Source organism: Battus philenor, unplaced genomic scaffold (genome assembly GCF_028537555.1).
Source record: "Battus philenor isolate CCGP_79_NKW_IND1 unplaced genomic scaffold, ilBatPhil1.0.hap1 SCAF_22, whole genome shotgun sequence".
Taxonomy (NCBI): Eukaryota; Metazoa; Arthropoda; class Insecta; order Lepidoptera; family Papilionidae; genus Battus; species Battus philenor.
In genome coordinates, this window is record NW_027181685.1 from 7393878 (window position 1) to 7417007 (window position 23130).

Sequence of the window (23130 nt, forward strand, 5' to 3'; positions counted from 1 at the left end):
GGTCTTTATGGACTTCCTACTCAGGACTTGACGCTCCATGGTCTCTTTAAAACATTTGGTCCCCAGCTGCCATCAATTGTGCGCGTAATATTGCCTGCCCACTGCTACTTCACTTTGACTATCTGCTATACTATGTCGGTTTCTTTTTTTCGTCTACAGCCTTCCTCATTTCGGATTCGATCTCGTAAAGTAATATCGAATTTACTGTCAAGTTCAATGAAACACTACAAACCTACAAGATTCTAAACAACAGAAATCACTTAATCTTAGTCAAGTGTAGCCACTAAACATACGCTTAGACGGGTTATGTGAGTAAATTGAAGAGAATTTCCAAATTTATAAATGCATTTGGTAAAGGCATCAAATGTTTATCGTAGTATTTTAATATATTCGTAATGATTGGGTAAATATTACTCAATGTTTTTGTATATGTTTATAAGAATTCAACTTTTTGTTACAAGTTGAATTGTAACTACAATAAATAAACATTACAACTAGTACTTTTAGTAAAACCGTATCAATAAATTTTCCAGGCCAACAAGCTTCGCTTATCCTGTTACGATAACGAAGCTCGGGAAAAACTGGCATTGAACCGTAGAACTACAGTACAATGTTGTAAGCAGTAATAATGTTAAGTATGTTCTTTATCGATGTAATATCAAAAAAAGTTTTAGAGAGCATATTTAGAATTGAAATTTGATATTTAACTATAAGCCTAATTTGATTTTAAAAATATATTTAAATGTTATTCAAAAAATTTAACACAGCATTATACACCAATGACCATAAGGATATTATAGTGCCTATAAAAGCCAAATTGTCTGTTATAGCCACGCTTAATCTTTACATTGGTAAGTCAATTGTTATAACTGTACGTATATACTCAGTCTAGTATCCATAAATGTATTGTTATTATCATTATTAAATAAATTAAGTCGAGAAACGTTTATCGCTGCTACAAGACAAGATTTTCCAAGGATTGTCGCGCTATAGTTTGAGAGGCGTTATAGCCAGTGAAATTAATAAGCTAATGGGAAAAAACTCTCCCTCGAGAATTTACTGAATGACCGCCATCTGGTGGACGCAATGCGCAACTCGTCACTTTCTAGCATTAAAATATATACAAAGGGTTTCTTTTCGGTACATATACTTATTACTGATAATAAATATTACGTTGACTGCGTTATCGTGGTTATGTTTATGTAAATTTTTGGATTGATTCTATTCTGTAAATGATTGCTCCTTATTCAAGTAAATATAGTAATTTAATTTTAGCAAACATAGCCTAATCACTGATATTATAAATAATGAGAGAACAACACGTTGTTCGAGTGTTGGTGGCCGTATCACTGTCAATACCACAATAGCTGAAGCAACGCACGTCGTCCAAAATTGGCACAGATGGTGTAACATATTATTGTAATTATTGCATCAATCTATTCATAAACATATTATAGCCACTACAGCGCCATGACAACCCAAAAAGCATCTTTATTGCAACATTATATGACACATATATCGCTGAATGGCCTTTGTGTAAAAATGGTCCAAATATACAACTGCATTTATTTTAAACATCTTTTAATTTACTTACGACCACATAATCTAGTATAATTACATTAATGATTCAAACAACTTCTCAGAGGCCGTCCTCACAGTTAACAAAAACCACTAATGACGTGAGGACACTTCAAAAGCTAATACCATCAACTGACCATTCTCGACACCTCCAACGATTTGCATATTTTAATTGAAAGGCCTCAGGATCTTGATTAATGCCGGTTCGCGACCTTTCACACAACATCGCCTCGTTCTTTTTAATTGTTAATGGATTTTTAATATTATCGAACAAGGTGAAAAAAATATATATTTTCATTTATTTTTTTTTAATAATTATATTTTTCATTATCTACTTTACTCGTATCTTTTGTTCGTGCAAAAACATTTCATAGTAACCTTTTCTTTTTGCCGAAAAAGTTATATAAGCAATTCTTTTTGACAAACGCTAAAGCTAGAGAAATTAATTAACTATAAACATTATGTACGTTCCAAGGTTACGAACGTAGTTTTGCCACAAATCAGAATTGTGTTTTAAGCTCTTAAATGACTACATATAGTTTCATTTAAAAATATGGAAAAAAAATATTTTTCTTTTATGCATATGTAGTACTTATACGCATGTACCTTGTGATCGTGTGTGTAAAAATAGTAGACGTAACTTCTCAGCATTCCATTTATTTGACTGTGTGGGTACAGCGTCCATCATGTTTTAGGGAGGCATATAGAGATACGATGCTTAAGGCTGACAAACCGCGTAGAAGGCTTTAACAGACCTTCTTGCCATATATTGTCGACCTATTATAACTAAATTTAAAATGATCCTGCCGTATCGTTCTGAAATCTCCTTCCAGAAAAGAATCGATGTTAACTCATGACAGGTCTAAATCCTCTAGAAGATAATACAGAGTATTCGCTATTATATCTCCCGCTCCTGTCTCCGCCATATTCAAATTCACTACAAATTTATTCCTAATTTTTTTGTAGAGGAAAATTCGGAAGTCGTAGTACTTGTTTTTCTTAGTTTTGTAGGCTATATGTCATTTCCCAGAGTATAACTGAAATTAAGTAGTAAAAAGAATTATACCTTTTTAGCTCACGAAAAGGCTTTTGAGTAGTTGTTACATCAAGCAAATAAAAAGGCAAATCATTACATAAATAACTTATATCTTTTCATTGAAAATACGATACAAAACATCTTAAATAAAGTAACCGCAAGAATTTTATATGAAAGTGAAGATTTTCCTCCAACCCTCTCCTTTCATCTTACAAATGCTCGATAACCTAAACGTAATATTGGCTTACGTTTATGCGGTGATATAACGTGTGTTCAAAGACATTTTATTTGATATATATTTTGTACGGAAAAGTCAAATAAAATATTTCATTTTATAGTTAAGAGAGACGAGAAATACTATGATGGTATGTAATTATTCTACTAATATTATGACTCCGTCGCCTAGAATACTGTACAAAGAGTGAGCAAGTTTATGTTAGCTTACAAGTTATCTCGTCTATGTAAAATTAAAAGCAATAGCGTTTAAATTAGTATTTTGTCATTATTGTTTATAATTTTTTTTCTCCTACAAGGTGGTCAAAATACGCTGGATGCAGGCTACGTCCCACTGGTTTTATTGAAAACACTCTGAGATGGATGGAATGGATGTCCTATTGCTGAAATAATAATGGTGACGATGATGTTTAATGTTGAATAAAAAATTTAATGTTGAAAAGAAAATGGCCATGGTTCTGGCTTGGTGCCCACTGAAGGCCAGCGTAGTGAAAGATGCCCTTTGGCAAGGTGGATAAACTGTCATCACAAGAGGATGTCCAGCAGTGAACATGTTATGGCTGGAATGATGATAACGTTTTTGTTATAATTAATTTTATTTACAATATATTTTTTTAAATATTATAATGTATACCTTTTGTCTTTTATTTTATATAGAGTCTTCATTACATGTTTATTACTTTGGTATTTGATTTATGTTTATTAGGTTAGGATAAGTATTTTATTTTTATATACAAGTATATCAATTCGTGTTAAAAATAATTTTAATGCTTTTGTTTATAACATTTTCGACGACAGCCCACGACATTAAAAATAGACATAGCACTCAGTTAATAATATTAAATAGGAGTTCTCGTTGTTTAAAAAAGTATTTACTCATAATTAAAAAAAATAACTGACTAAAAAGGTGAACATACTAAAGAAAAGTTCATGCAAATTTGCGGGCAACTTTCTACTTCGTGTGTATATGACTCACTAAGTTTAAATCGCTTTATCATAAAGACTTAGCTCTCAACTTAAAATTAAAAAAAAAAAAATTATAAATATTTCAAATAATATCAATTGAAGATATTCTCTTAACTGTTCTTAATTTATTTCAAATTATGCAAATTGTAAATTATTTGTTTAAACATTGGATTGGAGTAAAGTTGCCTCCTGTATACCGTGGAACCTTAGCAACGGATTCATCTTGAGAAAATGATGTCAAGATTAATCTGTTCAGTGTGTCGTCCAACAATTTTTCCTCCCTGCAATTAGATCCGGTACTCAGGTATATTTAATACGAAAGATTATTAATTTTATTTTCAACGACGATGTTCAGTGCAATTAACTTATTATAATTATATTTATTTATCAAGCTAAGTACATAGTACATAGTAAGAAAATATTTGAATAATTTACAGCCCGCAACTGTATTTTAATGGCCCTCATGTTTAATATTTACTTTTAGTAAAATAGATTTTTGAAAGAGTTATTAACGCCTGTTACAAAAGATCATCTGACATTGCTATAAAACTACCTAAATGTTCTTAGATAATCTTGGCTTACATATTCTGAATCTTAGCTCTCTGTGTATCAGGGATTCGTTCACAGTAATGGAAAAATATTTTCATTAGTGATTACAAAGTAATATTAAATAATAATTACTTTTTATCTATAGAATAAAATTAAAATATCGTAACCGTGTAGTAATTAAAAAATTTCAACGAACTTTAAATTCGTAATTCATGAATTTATCATGTTATTTTATGATTATTTATAAATGATGGAAGCGAAGATAAATAAAACCAACACTTGCGACACATATATTGGTTTCAACAGTACTGCTAAAATACTTTTTGAAATGTTCTGAAAGTCTGAAAAACTGAAAAGTTTTAATATAGACCTAGAATATATCTTTCTTTTGACAATGTCGTGTTCATTTTTAAAAAAATTTACAAAAGTAGAACGTTTAAAAAATGTTGTAAAACTCTTTTTTTAAAGTCGATGTTTAAACCGATATACAATAATAAAAACAAACAATTATCAACGGATATTGTAATGGACTGAACAATTAATCTTCCTTATTTATAGTACTAAACTGATAATTTTTTTTTCAAAACTTGACCAATTTTTCCTATCTAGAATTAGCTACAAGAACTAACTTCGTTCTTGTAGCTGATTTTAATAAAATCTTATAAAATAATCACGTCAGAAAGTGAAAACTTTAATATGTATTTATTATTGTTATTTTTACAAAATACATTCTTCTCTCTAATAGTTTACACACAAACACACACGTTAGTGATTGTCCTAATCCTGGTAAATTTCTGTGAAACATTCAAATTTCTGTGAAATCTAAAAAGTTTACGAAAATGTAGATAGCTGTGGTATAAAGCACACGCGGCGATTTGTAATTAAGTTTTAGTAAATTAGGTAAAACTGTAATTTGCTATGTCCCAGTTAAGTTTATTTTTAATATTTGAATTAAATGTGCTGTTGGTTCTCTTAATAAATAAAAAAATTATAGAACCCGAAACGGATAAAAGAATGATAAAGTGAATGATGAAATGAAGAAACGGCTAAAGTGAGCCGTTTTTTCATTGTTTAATATCTGGCATGGTTCAATGAAAACCTACTAATACCAAGCAATTTTCCAGCGGATTATGTCTCCATTACTGTAGATTTTCCATTTCATAAATATTGAGAAAAAGGCTCTAGGCCACCCAGAGAGGAATGAAGAGAGAGTTTCGATGCGAGGTCGAATAAGAAATGATGAGATCCGCACAAGAGCATAGGTCACCGCCATAGCACGAAGAATAGCTTATTTGAAGTGGCAGTGAACGAAAAAATACTATACTCGAGCTGAAAGCCGTGAGTAGGCCCTTTACCAGGTAGACATAATTAAGACCAGGGAAGACCGGTCATCATTAAAAAGAGGAAAAAATATTCAGAGTACTGGACCATCGCAACTTATCAACCGATCTAGTTGGTAATCAAACACCAGTTTACAGATGTTTTTTTAATAATAAAAATGTGAATAAGTTGCCAAACATAATATTAATTATTATTTCTATAAAAAAAAGACTGAATTGCAATAAAACGGACTGCTTGATAAAATATTTTACATTAGATTGAAATAATATTTTGTACGAGTATGCAGCGTAGTATTGAAAAAAATCTAAGGATGTTTAAAAAAAATAGCGGCTACAATATTATGATGTTTTTTATATCATTTTCATTATGTTAACATGGTCCTGTTAACATAATGAAAATGTTATGGAATTTCTCAATTATTTTTGTAGTTGAATTTTTAAAATTATTAAATTAGTTACATAAATAACACTTTATAAAAAAGTTGAAGCTTCCAGAAAGTACAATATATAACGTATATTGTTTACACTTATATATCGACTTACACTTATAGATCGCAAGGACAGATCACTGCTTCCGTAATTAATCATTCTGTTCGTTAATGCCATCGATCAATGTAGGCGCATTAGCCGGTGACACGTTTTGTTTTTCTTTTAAATTTTCGCGCCAAACGATCCGTTATACCTAATAATAAAGAGTTACTTACTCATGTCTTTATTTTTTTTAAATATCATATTAAAGCTAGATTATTTTAAGAAAAAATTGTATGATGAAGGCTATGTTATCTGGCTTTATTATTCCCCTTGTTTCGACGCAAGCCTTCCTCTCAGAAACATGCTACGATATGACGTATGCGCACTTGTGGATCTTGAAGAATCGGTACATTGTTGATCTTCTTACCAAAAATTATAAAAAATCCAAACTCGATGTTTTCGAGAAATACATTAAATAACAACTCTTTAATATTAGTGTATATATATATATATATATATATATGTATATATATATATATATATATATATATATATATATATATATATATAGTTAGCAATGCATTGTAAACTCATCACTTATTTAACATTTGGCACTATCCTGTTTTATGTGCTCAAAAAATACAAATTAGTTTCAAATTCAAATTTTGGATATCTTTATTCAAAGAGGTTTTAAATTGTCGATAATTTAATTGTAATAATTAGCAACCACCAGCTCGGGACATTGATATGTCGAGAAGAGCCGGCTAAAAACTCAACATTTGTTCTTGTAAATGTAATTTAACAATTTTTTATGTGCACATTATAATATAAAATATGTAAATCAGTCAACAAACCAAGTACCGCACATTTCGATCAAGTAGCAGTAACTGTCAAGTAAGCCGCTAAGAGTAACCGTGAAAACCACGACAGCTAAGGGCTTTTGCGTTTTGATAAATGTATCCAATATTCTTCGTATATCTTCATCGTGTTTTTCTTAAATGAGTTTCATAAACTTTGCGGAACAGATAAAATACCATAAATAATATAAATACGATACCTTTTATCTAATTAATAGTAAACATAAGTAAATAGATGTAATTTATCCATAGTAGTTTAGATAATTACATAATTTCTCCCTACAGTAGTCGAACCTTCTTTTTAAACAGATCACGATTTGTCGATTCTTTAATTACGTAGGGGAGTTTATTCTAAAATATGATGCTTTAGACAGAAAAAAAAATGAGTGAAGATTTAAGAGAATAACAAAATGTTAAAAGGGTATTTGACGAACGTAGATTTCTCTCATAGCTTGTTAAGTAGGAAAGCAAATTGTTAACTTTACTGAATAATATTTTAATTTTTACTTAATGTATTCTATAATGATGGGCTTACAAAGTTCCCAGCACCGTATTACTTTCAGATAAGGATGGATTAAATTAGTGAATGGTTTGGATTTTTCAAATTTACGGTAAATTACGCAACACTCGAAGTGTCTAAATCACCGAGGTTTTACATCGCGCCGCCACAGGATCTGGGTGTGTGCAAATTTCAATTAATCAACGTCAGACGCAGAGACGGAAGCTTGCGTTGAAGCTCTTTTGATACAAGGATCCGGCAATGAGATACACTTGTTAATAAATTCGTAATTTAGGTTTTTGAATGATTTATTATTGTTAATGTAAAAATTTATCTTCGAAGAAACGTTGATAATTCGATTCGCTTCAAACTATGAATTGTAATGAAAAACATATAACGTTTAGTAGATTTATATGTTTTCATGTAACAAACAAGTTGATAAATCTTTAATGGGTCTAAGTGTACACATATATGTATAATAATGCTCCACGAAATATCTTTAACCATAATATTTAAGATCTTTCTTTTTAAATTTAAACTTAAAAGTATTAAAAAAATCTTATTATAGCATTCAAGGGATTTTGGTTGATCTAAATGTGTGAATCTCGGTTTGTTGATTTGCATTTGATGTACTAGAAGTTATGCGGCTAACCGGTTTAGGCTTTGTGCAGCTTCATCGAAATTTAGCCCGTGGAAACAGAGATCCACGGACTAAAAATTTTACGTTGGGGATCTACCCCAGTTACGACGAAGACGTCCACACGCGGAGAACTATACCCGTGTAAGTTTATATTGTAGTGAGTGGGGTGTAGTGTATGTAGCATTAAGCGAGGACTATTCGGCGGTCGGGAGAGACACGGGCCTCTCCGGACCGCCCTCGCTTGAACGCGGGTTAAGCGGACGCGTCCGCCGTGTTATGTGTAAGTGAGTAATTCATGACATGTGCATCACGACCGTCTGGACTTGATGTGATGCGTGTATCCTGACGTTGAGGCATATTATTTAAGTTCCGATTTAAGGGCGGCGAGAAGGGCCGTGTGCTCCGCGATACAGAGAAGAAGCGCTCCAAGGGACCGGAGGCTTTGCGGAATTTTGCGGCAAGAATGCACACCTCGTCGAGGTACCTGATATTGGCGAAGAAGGGCCTGCGCGGCGTTTTTTAGGCGCCGTAGGATAGCCCCTGTAGTTGGCGGGGTGGCCTTCGGTCTTAGAGAGGACACACGCGGGTGGTGTTTCTGTGACCGCCGGACGGGGACAGTCTGCAGTCCTGTGATCCCCTAGGCATTTGACGCACCGGGGGCGGAAGAAGCAGTTGCGGGCTGCGTGGCCGTGCAGCTGGCATCTGTGGCACTAGCCGACGATGCCTCTGCGGTTAGGGGCCTCTAATGAGAACCCTGAAAGAGAGCAGACCTCTTTGGGGACAAAGATTTTCTTTCCCTCGGAAACTCGTGCGCAGGGGTACAGGATTTAACGGGCAGCAACAGCAGAGAGGGCGGCGGGAAAGTTGGACGACACTTCCGCACTTCCAAACGCTGTGAGCAGGAATTCCTTGCACCGACTGCAAGTGCAGTGAACCTAATTGCAAATCACCAATACGGGAGGCGGGCAAGTCGGAAGATACGTCCGAAGGCTCCATGCGTTAAGCTCGCAATGGGCTCGGTTTGTTGACTCATTTAAAGGTTGATGTATAGATTAAATATTGTTATATTTCCAAAGAGCATCTATTAAGTTTCTCTTCAGCAAATCCGGTTCTTCTCGGCTAATCAGCATTCCGAACCAGTCATAACTAACTCGCTGACTGACTACATTGACCTTTTGATAAAGTAAAAGTTATTAACAACAAATTACAAATTTTAAAAATACAAAGCTGTGTCCGAATGTGTCTAAATTAAAATTAAAAACCCTTTTTGTAAACTCTCTTAAACCGTTATTAATATCACAATTATTGTTGTATTTATCTATTTTAGTCTTATTACACTTTGTGCAATAGCGTAATTAATGCCTTAGGCACCTTCCACTGGTCGAAATATAGTAGGGCAGAGATAACAAGTAAGAAGGTGTGTAAATATGATATAAATATGACACAAAATACTATATACCATACATAATTACTTATAAAAAAATGCTTAAATCGGAGCACATAATATATACATTAATACAAAATTTAAAAATAGATAAAATATATGATATATAAGTAGAATGAAAATTATTATGTCAGTCCTTTTGATAATAGGTGTAATAGCAAAAGGTTTTGGACCGAAAAATAAGAACTAACGAAGCTGGATTCGTGAGATGGATAAAGTAGTAAATGATTATTTGACGGTCGTAGATTTTTCTGTTGGTTTGAGTCAAAGTTCAGTGTTAATGAGTTATGCTATTAAGATGTGAAAAAAACATCTGACCTTTAATTATTTTGATTACTTACTTTACTAACATATACTTTTTATAATAACAATGATAATTAAACGAACTGCATTAAATCACAAAAATCAGATCGCAGCAATCCATTGTACAGTATTGTATGACTGTAGCTTTTTGCGACATAATAATTTCTTAAAAACGATAAAACCATTTTTATTTTCTCTAAAATAAAATCAAATATAAAAGTTAAATATCAGTTATCACTTACACAGGAGGATAAGTTATACCTGAAAGTTTTAAAGGGGTGGATGTATAGACATTTGCTGTCAATTAATATATTACATCGTATCTTAAAACCAATGATTTTAGGATTAGTAAATAGCATAATGATAATATACTAAAATTAATTATTGTATTGTATACTATCTATCCATGCATACTATATACTTCTAGAATTTATACGGCATATTGCATTCCAATAGAATAAATACATTAACACAACTTGATTCAGATTGGTCATTTTATGCTCGATGTCTAGAAAAAGATGTAAAATCTTTAAAGATTTTACATCTATTACCAAATACCTATCACCAATCACCTCGTTAAACGCAAGTCAATACTAAATATAGGTAAGTATCATAACAGGCTTTATAATAAATAAATATGATAGTAATTGTGTTGACGTCAGACAAACATTTATAGACAAACACGTAACTCCTAAAAATAAAATGCAATCCCGTCCAAGTTCCTATTTCAATTTGCCTGCAATCTATTTGCATCGGTCTCAGTAGAGCCATAAGCAAATATTTTCACAATGAAAGCGCTTGTGTCGGAATCAATCCGTCAATAGAAATTCAGGTCACTGGCAGCTTTTAGATTTAGACTGCCCTGTGAATTGTGAACTAACTTTGAATTGGTTTAAATGGCAAAACGATGTAGCTAGATTCCTCTTCAATTGAGATTTACTATATATATTGAAGAGATTAAGATAAATTTAATTTCAAGAATCTTTTACGCTTTCGAAAATATATACTATACATAAATTTTATTAATAACTCTCTTTACAGACCCTAAAAACAGTAATTACAGAACATTAAAAATCAAACATAACAGGCAAAACTAGAAGTAATATTGATATTCGTATTCCAAATGGCTATTTTTCTTTAGACAAACCTTTGGATGTACTTATTTTCCAAGGAAAAATTAACGGCTAGTCATCATAATAAGAGATGAAACTCCGATATACGTAAATGTTACTATGCTAAGTACTTACAATATGTTTATTATTAAAATATTTTTTTATGGAGAAACATAAACAGTGTCGTCGTCGTCGTTTGAGCCCATAGATGCCGATTGCATTGCATATAATAATCGCCACTTTTGGCAGACGATTTGACAATCGCAGTGTGATATTGTGGCACGCAGAGGACGCTACTGCCCATCCTCTGGAAATATATTTGTGAGCAAGAACAATGCTATATATAATTAATGCACAATGTATGAATTATAATATATAAGACTATACTATCCTGGGAATCCAACCCGCGACCTATGATTGCGAGCCACAGGCCTCTACCACTGGACTACTACCGCATAGTGCAATACACATAAACAGTTTAAAGATATAGTATATGAACTGATATCCAGTGATAAACAAGAATTTTAAATAAAAAACCGGCAATAACCTATTGTACTAAGTTGTGAAGTTTTACTGGCCTAATAAAAGTCGATGAAGATTAAACCTTCTTATTATTTTATTAAAATAGGATAATTAGTAGTGGATGCAATCAATAAAGAATATTGAACTCAGATAGAAGTTAAAGGGATGAAATATATTTTAATATGTATATTTTACATATAAACTTTTATAGCTATTTTAACACGTGAAATATACCAGAACATTCCATCTAGGTAAAGTAAATGATTCAACCATTTAAAGTCGGCTATTTCAGTCACGAACTAGCGAGGAGCGTGTAATCGAGTCAGGAAAGTTAGTTAAGACTTCAAAGCATGCTTCCAGCCTTTGAAATCTTAATTCCTTGAAGAAACTTCGAGAATTGAAGACTGCAGAAATAAATAACAAGACTGACCTTATTTTTAGACGAAGGTCAATTACAATTAAAGATATTTTAATTTCATTATTGATTATTTATTTGTTTAAATAATTGATTTTTACAAAATTAGGAACAAAAAAGTAACCAATGATTACGTAATGTCTCCTTTACTTAGAATTCGAATAGCAATAACTGCCATAGCTGTTTAACGGCAGTATTATTTTTAATTCGGTTAGTATAAAAGAAATACAATAAAAAAGTAACTAGCAGTGATACCCTTTATAAATTACTTTTGCAGGATGTATGGTGTAAATTTACATATTTAACTTTATTGTTTATGGGACAGATGTGGGTGTCGCTGGGAGAGTAGAAATGCAGCCTTGTACCTGGCTGCACTCGATTGATAATCCGATTAGGCTACTATGAGAATTATCAAAGTTTTAACGAATCACAGTGTCGTTTGTGTATATTGTAAAAAACGGATCACAATATACACGTAATATATTAAATCATGGCTACTTAATATAGCATCACAGGATAATAGAACTTTAAATTTGTTCGGCACCTTGACGATTCAAAAGTATTTACAATTGCCAAGCCAAGATATTTGCTATGGAGAGGCCTTTTCACATTTATTTATTAAGAATGCTTTAATTTTAAATGAGACAAGGTTAAAAAAATTATCGTTAATTACATTAAACTTTTACGATAATATCAGAACGAAAGTGAAAAAAAAAATTAAATAATTTAACGATATCCTTCATTAAAACCTTTCGTTTTTGCCAATTTAAAGTAAGTGTTACAAGGGAATTATTTAAAATTCTTTTCTCGCGTTTTAAATTATTCATTGAACTTAATTAATTCTACTTGTTTTTGTGACTTATTTTTTAAAATAAGTAGCATATATAAAGGTCAGATCCGACGTTCAAATTACACTTAATGATACCGTACAAATAAATAATATAAGTAACTTCCTCCGCATTCCATGGATTAACAATGTGCCGGGTACGTTGTTCGTGGCTAACTGTCAGGTCTTTTTATAATGCATTGGCATACACCTTCATCGGTCAGACTCTATGTACCATATAAAATTTAAAGACAGGCCTATATACTTCAGCGGGTTTTAGATTAAAGAGTTATACCTCTACCCTCCTACCCTTACCCCAATAACTATGTAAATATAACGAAAATTACCTTTCCTAAGTTATTTAAATTGAGTATAAATAGAAATATTTTGAAATAATAAACTTGGAAGTGAATCTTCGAGAGCTTTAACAGAATTAATCACTTGGTTTACCAAATTTAAATATTCTTACGGAAAAAGGGGAGATTGTATTTACTTTTGGATACCACAAAGAGCGGGATTTCGTCTTTAATGGACTTTATTTTTAGGGTGAAATGGCATTATTTATTCCAGAGGAATAGTTAATTTGATATCAGTTAATTGTTGGTGTTGTATAAAAATTACGTTTGCGTTGATTGTATTATCTTAATCGGCAAAACTTCGCGGTTTCATAGATACCAATGACAAAACTTTGTCGGTACTGTTTGTATTGTAAGTGAATGGGATCGCAGATTTAATCATAAGGTAAGCTTAACCCTTACACTGAGTGCTGTTCTATGTTATCAATTTTCAATAAATAGTAGATCTAATATAATTTCATCATCGTTTTTTCCATAGGAAGTCCATTGCTGGAATAGGTCTATCCCAAAGATTTCTTATAGTACTTGCAGAAAGCAGCCCGCATCTAAAATTTTCTACCGACATTTACAAAGTTGTCTTTCTACCTTTTGGGTGAAAATCGTAAGCTGAGTTCTCCGTTCCGTGGTCTCCAGTCCAAAAACTTTAAGTTACAGCAGCCTTCTATTTTACTTCCCGAAAAATCCGTAGGTTTCTACATCATCCTTTAGTATCCTTCAACTACTATGTCATGATTTGTTGACTCCAGAATTTTCATATATCGGTTAAAAAATTAGAACGAGTCATGTTAAGTGTAATAAAAATTAGTTTTGATCAAAATGCAGTCATATGACGTCATAATATTTAAATTTTGAATACAGGTTATAAATTGCTAATTGTAGACAGTGACTGAAAAACACCATGTATGTGTTTCCCTTGGTCGCACTATATATATATCAAACTGTGTGAGGTTTGGTCCCGTGTTGGAAAGTCCAAAACTATTTATTTACATCAAAAAGTTGAAGAATGTCACTATTCATAAATTATTACAATAAAAACTGAAACTTTTTTGAAATAAAATTCATTTTTGTTATAAGCCGGTAATAGGAAATAAAGATTAAGGATCAAATGGTATGAATAGAATAATAACTTATATAAAAAATAATCTATAGAATATAGAAAGTTTTCCGTGGACGGCTCGTAGCCAGGGCATTGATACTGAGGAAACAGAAAACTCGCCTTCCACTAATTACAGAAAAAATATTTTTTTTAGGTTTTACAGTCACATAGCCAGATAAAACGGCGACAACTTTGTAAAACATTTAATTATAAAATGGAAGTAACCGTTACTTAAAATAGTTTCTGTTAGTCTTCAATTTCTAATCAATCACTACGATTGTTACACCACACACTTCTGGTAGCATAACGGAGTAGTATCTATAACAAACGTTTATGATTTCTAAAGAAATCTTTGGTCTTTTAGTTAAAGATGACCTAAATGGGTGGCTTCATTCGAAAAAGAGTGTCTGTTTTCATTGACCTTTTCAGTTAAAATAAAGTAACAATTTTATTCAAATGAAAGGTATTTTTAAAATCGATCCTATTTTTTTAAGTTGCCGAGCAAATCGCCGGGTTGGTTGGCTGGCTACGGTTTGATAAATGTAGCTCATCTTTAAAAGTTCCCCGGCTTTTTATTTATATTCGATGTGCTTCTCTGATTTAACGAAATCTTAATTGCTATAATTGATTGCGTTGTAGGCATTTTGCATAGCATATGATCGTTATTTCACTGCTAAAAATCCCGCTAGAAATGATACAATTAAAATGGTTTTTACCACAAACACCAATTAAACACTTTAACGGCTACAAATCCTGGAGTTTATACAGGGTGAACGCATGGTTTATCTTTCAGCAAGAAAACCTTAAACGTTTACTTACACTTTCTTAATATAATCCAACTTAAAGTGATTGATATCGAAAAATGTTATAATATTTTTTTTATGTATTGGAATGCATAGAGTCAATAAGTAGAACCTGGAAGTACAATATCTGCAGGGACATGTTTTCATTCAAGTTAGCTGATAAACGCCCACTGCAAGGCATAGGCCGCCCCCAAAAATCGCTACAATGATCAGTCATGCGCTGCTTACCTTCAACGATTTTCAACTTTGATTTTATCATCTGTACACCTAATTGGAGGCCTACTCACGCCGCGTTTTCCCGGTCCAGGCCGCTACTTGGGAACCTTTCGGCCTCTACAGCCACCGGTCGCACTAGTGTTGTTTCCCCCTTTTGCCTAGTAATTATTTTTACATGAACTACATATAAAATTAATAATAACCGAATTTTGAACACGCTTTTTTACTATGTAATAGTGTTCAATTATTGCATAACATCGACTGTACGTCATTACTGAAGTTTCGTTTTGTGTAGGGGACCAGTATTCAATATACCTTTACAGTGATCGCACATAGTTTTATTTCAAAATCAATATACAACGAAAAATGAACCTTAACTACAAGAACAAATAGTAATAAAAATAATAATTAACGTTGTGATAGCTACTTTATTAATTATTATATATTTTATTTTTATTTATACATAAATATTATATTGTGAAATGAGATGAGATAGGATTTAAAGGTATAATAATAAGGATTAAAATATTTATTACCACGTATGGAAGAAACTAAAATACAATATAGAAAGTACGTTACGTATTACCTTACATTTTAAGATCGTAATCAATTTTATTTAACTTGAATTTTCGTTTATAATACTAAAAGAAAATGGTTGAACCAATTACCCTACTTTCATTAACACCTTAGTTTATTGCGAACACTTTTACGGCGACCTTAATTACGGCGTGGTCTTCGCTATAAGCGAAGTAGTACTTACGAAACTTAAAATAGTAATTTTTTTTTTTTACATGTTTAGTGTGACGCACTCTCTTTTGTGTCGGTTGCGTTCATCAGCTACGTGACGTCTCACACGCCGGGACCAATTCGAATTTACGTTACAAATTCACTTCTTGGTCCTTTTCATTCTCGGAGCTCACTTAATTCACGCCACAACCTTTATATCGCCTCGCACCCCAAAGAGGTAAGTGTTGAACAAATATTATAAAGACATTAATATTAAGTAGCGTTTAGCTATAAGTTAGAGCTCACATTTTGTAACTCCGTTCTGACAGTAAACAATCACATCAATTACTTTCGGCTTCTTCCCTTCCTTCGTCGCAAGCTATCTCAGTTTAGTCAGTTAGGGTCATTTGGACTATATCGATGACTTTCGATTGTCTACGAAACTCCTCATTCCTGATTTGATGTCATAGAGATCCCGAGTATAGACGCTGTACCATTGTGTGGTAAACGTTCTACAAAATCTAATTTGCGTTATTCTAAAGCACGCCATTAAAATCAATACGTTCTTTTTATATACAAACAAAAATTTAAACGGATGCGACCACTTTCAATTATTAATTAATAACAATTTAAATTTTATGTACTTTTTAAAGTGCCGCTGCATATTTAAACATTTCTTGCTACATCTCGTGAAAGGTCCACTTATTTATGTAAACTATTTTCGTCTCAATGTCGGTCCCTTCATTCATTATTCACTACCCGTATTACTTAGAGTGGTGGATTACATTACAGAAACTTCCACGCTGCCAACTAAACACAAAATGTGCATCGCTTTACAATATCTTTTGTTTATTTATAAATAATTTATTTTTTATTTTATGATTTTAATATTAAACGTTATTTGTTGCTTCACATGCAGCACACAACTTGGAAAGATTGTACAGATTCTTTTTCACCACTGGATATGGACTACTTTCCTCCAAAAAAAAACCACTTTAGAAGGGTAGCCCTATCGCACCTAATAAAAAAGTACAGCTACCGTTTTATCCGTAGATAGTACTATTTCCTATTGAAAATAGTTACTGAAAAATGTTAAATATAAGAAGTAAATATCGTTGGGTTTAGACTAATGAACGTTTTTACTTAGATGTAAGCACAAAGTTCCACGACATATCTTAGACCTATTATTCTTGGTTTTAGTTTTAAATCTAAAGTTAAAAGTGTATTAAACAAATCTTAATAGCGTTCAAGAATTTTTAGTTGATATGTTAACGTATGCGCAGCCAACAAACATTTTTAAATTTCATTTAAAAAGGATAACTATTGACTGACCGATATACATGACCTTGATACAACGTATACAACATTTATATATATAGGAGAAAGCCTAAATTTCACCAGTGTTTCGTTTCTTCTAAAATATTCTTCAAAGCAGGCAAAGAATATAAGGGCCAAAGCAAGCAACAAGCATTTTAATATATCTTTAATAACCTCTGAAAATTTAAAAACCTAAATAAAAACTACTTAAATTGTAATTGTAAATGAAAAGTCTGATAAACCACAATCATACGAAGAATCTTGGAGTGCGTCTTACTATTATTGTTATTAATAATAGTTTCTTTTGCTAGCTTAATAAATTAAATAAATCAGGAATATTTTAATATTTGAAAAAGCCCAAAAACAATTTTATTTAAACAAATGAAACAAATTACGATATAAATATTAAAAATTACTTAGGTTTGCATTTCTTCGTCCAGTCTCCATCTGAAGCAAATTTCATTGGATCAATATCGGGTGCAGGCTTTTTAGCCATGCCTGAGATTAATAACTTTAATCTAGCTATCGCTTGCGCTGGATGCAGTCCTTTCGGACAATCCAAGGAACAATTCATAATCGTGTGGCAACGAAAAGCTTTGAAATCGTCGCGCAGATCCGCCAGCCTTTGTTCAGAGTCTTCATCTCTTGTGTCAATGATCCATCGGTATGCGTGCAACAGGGTGGCCGGACCTAAAAATCTTCGACCATTCCACCAATAACTAGGGCAGGCAGTTGCGCAGCATGAACATAAAACGCATTCATACAAGCCGATCATTTTTAAATTATCTTTAATGCTTTGCGCATATTGAAAAGAACCAAGAGGTCCCTGGTTTCTTCTTATTATATATGGACGAATACTTGCATATGCATCAAAGAAGTGCGTCATGTCAACGATCAAGTCTCTCATTACGTACATGTGTGGTATTGGATATAAGTTTATAATTTTGCTCTGCGGTATGAGTGTGATACAAGCCAGACAATTTCTACCTTGCAAGTTAACAGCACAAGAACCGCAAATGCCCTCTCTACAGGAACGTCTGAACGAAAAAGATGGATCCATATCTTTTATTTTAATCATTGCGTCTAAAACCATTTGACCACACTTAGAGACGTCGATTTCAAACGATTCCACTTTAGGCTCTTCGTTGGCGGATATCCCCGCATATCGATACACCTTAAAGACTCTTCGTGGACTCATTTCCTTCTTAGGCGCCGGCATTTTATGGGAAAAATATCGATTGGTGTAATGTATAATTGTTTGAGCACGCCATTTTAATATTATACTCTGCGACATGATTAGTAAATTTAATTGTTATAAAATATCTTGGTCATTGATTTGTTATTACGTCGCAATTCAGTTACCAAAAACGTCATTTCTTAAAATTTGACGTTAGCCTTTTCTTCATAATTACATTAATGTTTGAAACATGTAACTGGCTTTTATTTTGTCTATAAATATGTATAATTCCTGAATCTAAAATATTTAAAACACGGTTTTAATGCTATTTTATTTGTTAAAATACTTGAAGACATTTTTATTAACATTCAAGTAAAAAATTCAAATGTTCAAAATATTTATTTATTGTAGTAGCCTTATTTTACATTTATCTAATATATCTGAATATTTATATTATTTATTTATAGACTCGTCTTGAAGAATATTCTATATTTGTTTATACATAACCATAAATATTAAATATTTTGTAACAAAATGATAAAAGTAATGTTCACAAGTAACTGGAATTAATGTAAAAAGAGCTCACTTTTGATATAAACAAGATTTAAATTTAACTCGCCCATAATGAAAGTCAGGTAATACTTCATATACATGCAACGAGGGTTCCAAACACGCTCTGATCTGTGAAGAGCCTGCAATAAACTCAGAGGAGTTTTTCTTTTGTGATCACTTTTACAGCTATTTTTAATTCAGCAGCTACGGTAATTCATGCCCAAGCTTTATCATTAAAAAATATACTTGAAAAAATATTACCAAATTTTTGTTTAAAAATATTTAAAGACATCACACGAGCGTATTGTAAACCCATGCGCAGTGTCACAAGAGTTATTAATTTTATGAGACCTAGAAAAAGGAATAAAAAAACCAATACTATAAAAATAAGTGAGCTGTTTGTAAAAATTCGGCAGATGAAGTAGCAAATCTTAATACATCACGTAAATATAAGCTTATTACCGTTTCCACGAACTTAGTTCATTAGATATCAAAGTAAATCCGATAAACCAATTCATAATTAAGCTGACGTGTAGTCAATATGCTAGACACGTACCATGGCAGAATTGTATAACTTAGTTAACTTAGTTTTTTTTGTTTATAATAATAATAGTTTCACTACAAAAATAAACCCTTTAGATCAATGTATCTAGGTACTGAAGCAAATTCGTGTTTTTTCTACTTCTTTACAGCTGAAGGACGCCTACTACAAGGAAACCGTCCCCCAAAGATCGCCACGGTAAATGAATTGTCACAGCGAAACTCTGAGCGTAGTCCAACAGAACAAAATGTTATATAGTGGTTAACCTAAAGTAATCATGTGCACAATTTCCAAAAAAATATTTTAAAAAATAATTCATAATACTGATTACTTACACAGATAAGAATACTTTACCAAAACCGAATGTATTTATAATCATCATCATTATTGTTTCAGTTGTAGTAAGTCTACTTCTAGACATAAACTCCCCTACCCTCACATACACATCTCCGAAAGATTTCTAAGAAAATTATTTAGATGCGGCCTGTATACAGCGTGTTCTGACCATAACAAGAACGTCTATCCTCTTTTAGAGAGAAATGAGGATTAGGTTAAAAAATATCATAAGAGAAAAAACGTGAATTTTTTTTTAACAACGTACGAACGAAATTCTAAACTGAATGATAACAAAGAATGTGTTGAAGGAAGAGAGACGATGCGTGTAAGAGGAGAACAAAAGAAAATGTGGGGAATGAAAGAGGAGAACGAAAATAAAATAGTAAAGTCCCTGTCCCAAATAAGATAGGGAGAACTAAAGACCCCCAATAACAGGAGCCATTAAAAAAGCCATCTGTTCTGAGCCCTATGTGACGTGCCTTCTGCCACTTGAACTTGCTAATAATGTAGACTGTTGGATAGTTTTTTTTCGCCTACAGATCTCTTAATTCATTACATTTCGCAGAGAAATCTTAACCAAAGTTAAGTATTATTTGCATATAACTAATGCTAAAATGTCATCTCGATATTATTCGATACACGTTAGCAGTTTCTTGCGAATACCGTTGCACTAATACAACGGTTACTCTGAGGAATATATTAACATTAATAATGCACCTACAGTAGAACCTTTTGGGGTAGATAGCAATTTAATTCAATATGCAAGTATAACTACTTAATTTGTAATCTCGCAAACAGAAAACTGTTAATTACGTAATGATAATTTTAGAACGCTATTTTTCTTTTTTTAAGTAAAAAATAAACTGTCGAACACAAGTTCCCTGTGCAATTATTAGGAGTTAAGTGGTAATGCAATCTTAATTATTAAAATCTAGTAAAAGCCATTTTTTTCTTAGATAAACCTTTTAATTTTTAACTATTCTACGTGTTATTCTGAACAAAAGCAAATACTATAAATTTTGTTTTGTTTTTTTCTCAAAATTGCGAAATATACAGAATTGCGAAGAATACAAGATTTGTCAAAAATTGGATAAAGTAATATTTTTAGCTATAGCATAACTTTTTGATTTATATTTTCTATGAATAGAAGATTTATATTTTATATGCAAATGGAGACACTATATTATGTCAATAAAATTTACAGAATTTCTATTCTCTAAAAGATAAAAGTCAAACAGATAAGCAAATTACCGATATTACCGATTTAATACTTATAATATTAATGATCTTAAAAAAATATTTTTATCACTGGAACCTATTCTCATTGGAATATCTAATTACACTTTGTTCACGAATTTGCGACTTAAGTCTAGATATAGCTTTATAACGAGCCATTCCCTTTCCTCAGGGAGATCTAAGAGGCTACCTATCTCTTAAAAGGGATATATTTCGGGTGTTTGAACTATAGAATGCAATAAAATTTTAGTTAGCTGTGTTTAAGATGTTGTAATAAAATTGAATAAAGATGGCATCTACCGCACGAACAAACGAACTATAGAACGAAATGAAGAACGAATGAATTAATAACAATACTCAAAGGTGTGAGGCATCTTTTTGTCAGTATGGAAGTTGATCGAATGTAGGTGTAAAACCGTTAAAGGGTAGAATGTATAGCCTAATTGCCGGCATAGAGTTTGAAAGCGTGTACACCTATTTCCAATCAGCCTATATAAAGGGATCGCTCTAAAATAAATAATAAAATTTTGTTTATCCCTTAGGAATACAACAAGTTAATAAAATTCTGGCAGTACAGTCATCAGGGATAATTAGTAAAACAATTTTTAATTTTAATATTTGGTCATCCGAATTTGAAAAACGCTTTTTTACAATATTATTACTAAGTAACTTTATTTCTGAAACCATTGATTATTAGGTGAGCTGTCCTTGCCATATATTAACTTACAGTTAATAAACAATGTCTACCCCTCTCAGCTTGTACGCCTACAACAAATCGCCCTTTAGAAAGTAATCGTGATTTTTTAATTAATTCTAATTTTTATCTCTAGAGTGTTTTGCTTAAAACTTGTTCTTCCACATTTTACTTGATAGAGGCCCAAAAGCGTCTTATATATAATTTTTATAATGGGTTAATACAGTTAAAATTTATTTATAAAAAAAATAGAATTTATGTCTTCATTTATAATATAAAAAATATATTTTATTTGAGGTCACTGCCCAAGCGCTATATGCCGTTAAATGCCTCGAGGTTTGAGACAATCTACCGGGCCAACTCATTAAAGGGTCACATAGTTGTGTCTTATGGATATTATCGGAATTATTATATTATATTATTATTATCGGAAACAATATCCAAGTGTCAAAAAATCTGTAGTGTGAAGACGTCATGTTAAATATTGACATTTGAACGTAAATTTTAAATTTAGAATCTATTTCACATAAATAAAACTAAAATAGAAATTTGGAACATAAAAATTAACGAGTAAACATAGACATTTAATTTCAACTTGTCGAACTTATCTAATAACAGAACAACAAAAGCATTTCAAGTACCAAAGGAAACCGTGTAAAGGGCAATTTCCTCTTGGACTTTTCCTGACGTTCCAGATTTCCGTTAATCGTTTCTGTTTTGTCTTGAAACAACAAAGCTACGATATAGAAATCAAATGTTATTTCAGATTCTTAAACAAAGAAAATAATTTTTTCATCATACCTTTTTTCGACATTTCACGAATACGTATTTATACGATACTCCCTATACCTGTAAATATGTTATCTGCATAAGTCGTGCCATTTTTAACCGCCTATTTTTCAGAATACTTAGAGATGTAAAGATGCTATTAATATAGAAGAAAAGCTGATTTAAAGCTGATTGTATATACAACAGGAATAAAGATTATATATTCTATTAACTATTTGTCAAAATTTTAAGGCAGTCAGGATAGACATGGAATAAGGAATTGCAACACAGGTAATATCAATAGGCCACTATGGCCTAAGGTCGTCCATCAACAAGGTGGACAAACTTTCTATTAAGGTTGTCAAAAGACCCGGAACACAGGACTCTTAAATGGTCCTGTGTTCCGGTATGATCTCCGGTATAAAATTATGATGAACATTGGTACACGTGAAAACAGCTAGCTCGTAAATTTAGGATTTCGTCTGATGTGGGAACGAGATGGAGCCGCATAACTGGTGTA

General features: G+C 32.0%; 1 protein-coding gene across 1 annotated transcript; it reads right to left on the reverse strand.

Annotated features, from left to right (window-relative positions):
• Positions 1–17718: 17718 nt before the first annotated feature.
• Positions 17719–18525, reverse strand: LOC137923603 (succinate dehydrogenase [ubiquinone] iron-sulfur subunit, mitochondrial-like). Its single transcript, XM_068766822.1, has one exon. The coding sequence runs from the start codon at positions 18523–18525 to the stop codon at positions 17719–17721; it is 807 nt and encodes a 268-aa protein (XP_068622923.1).
• Positions 18526–23130: the final 4605 nt, after the last annotated feature.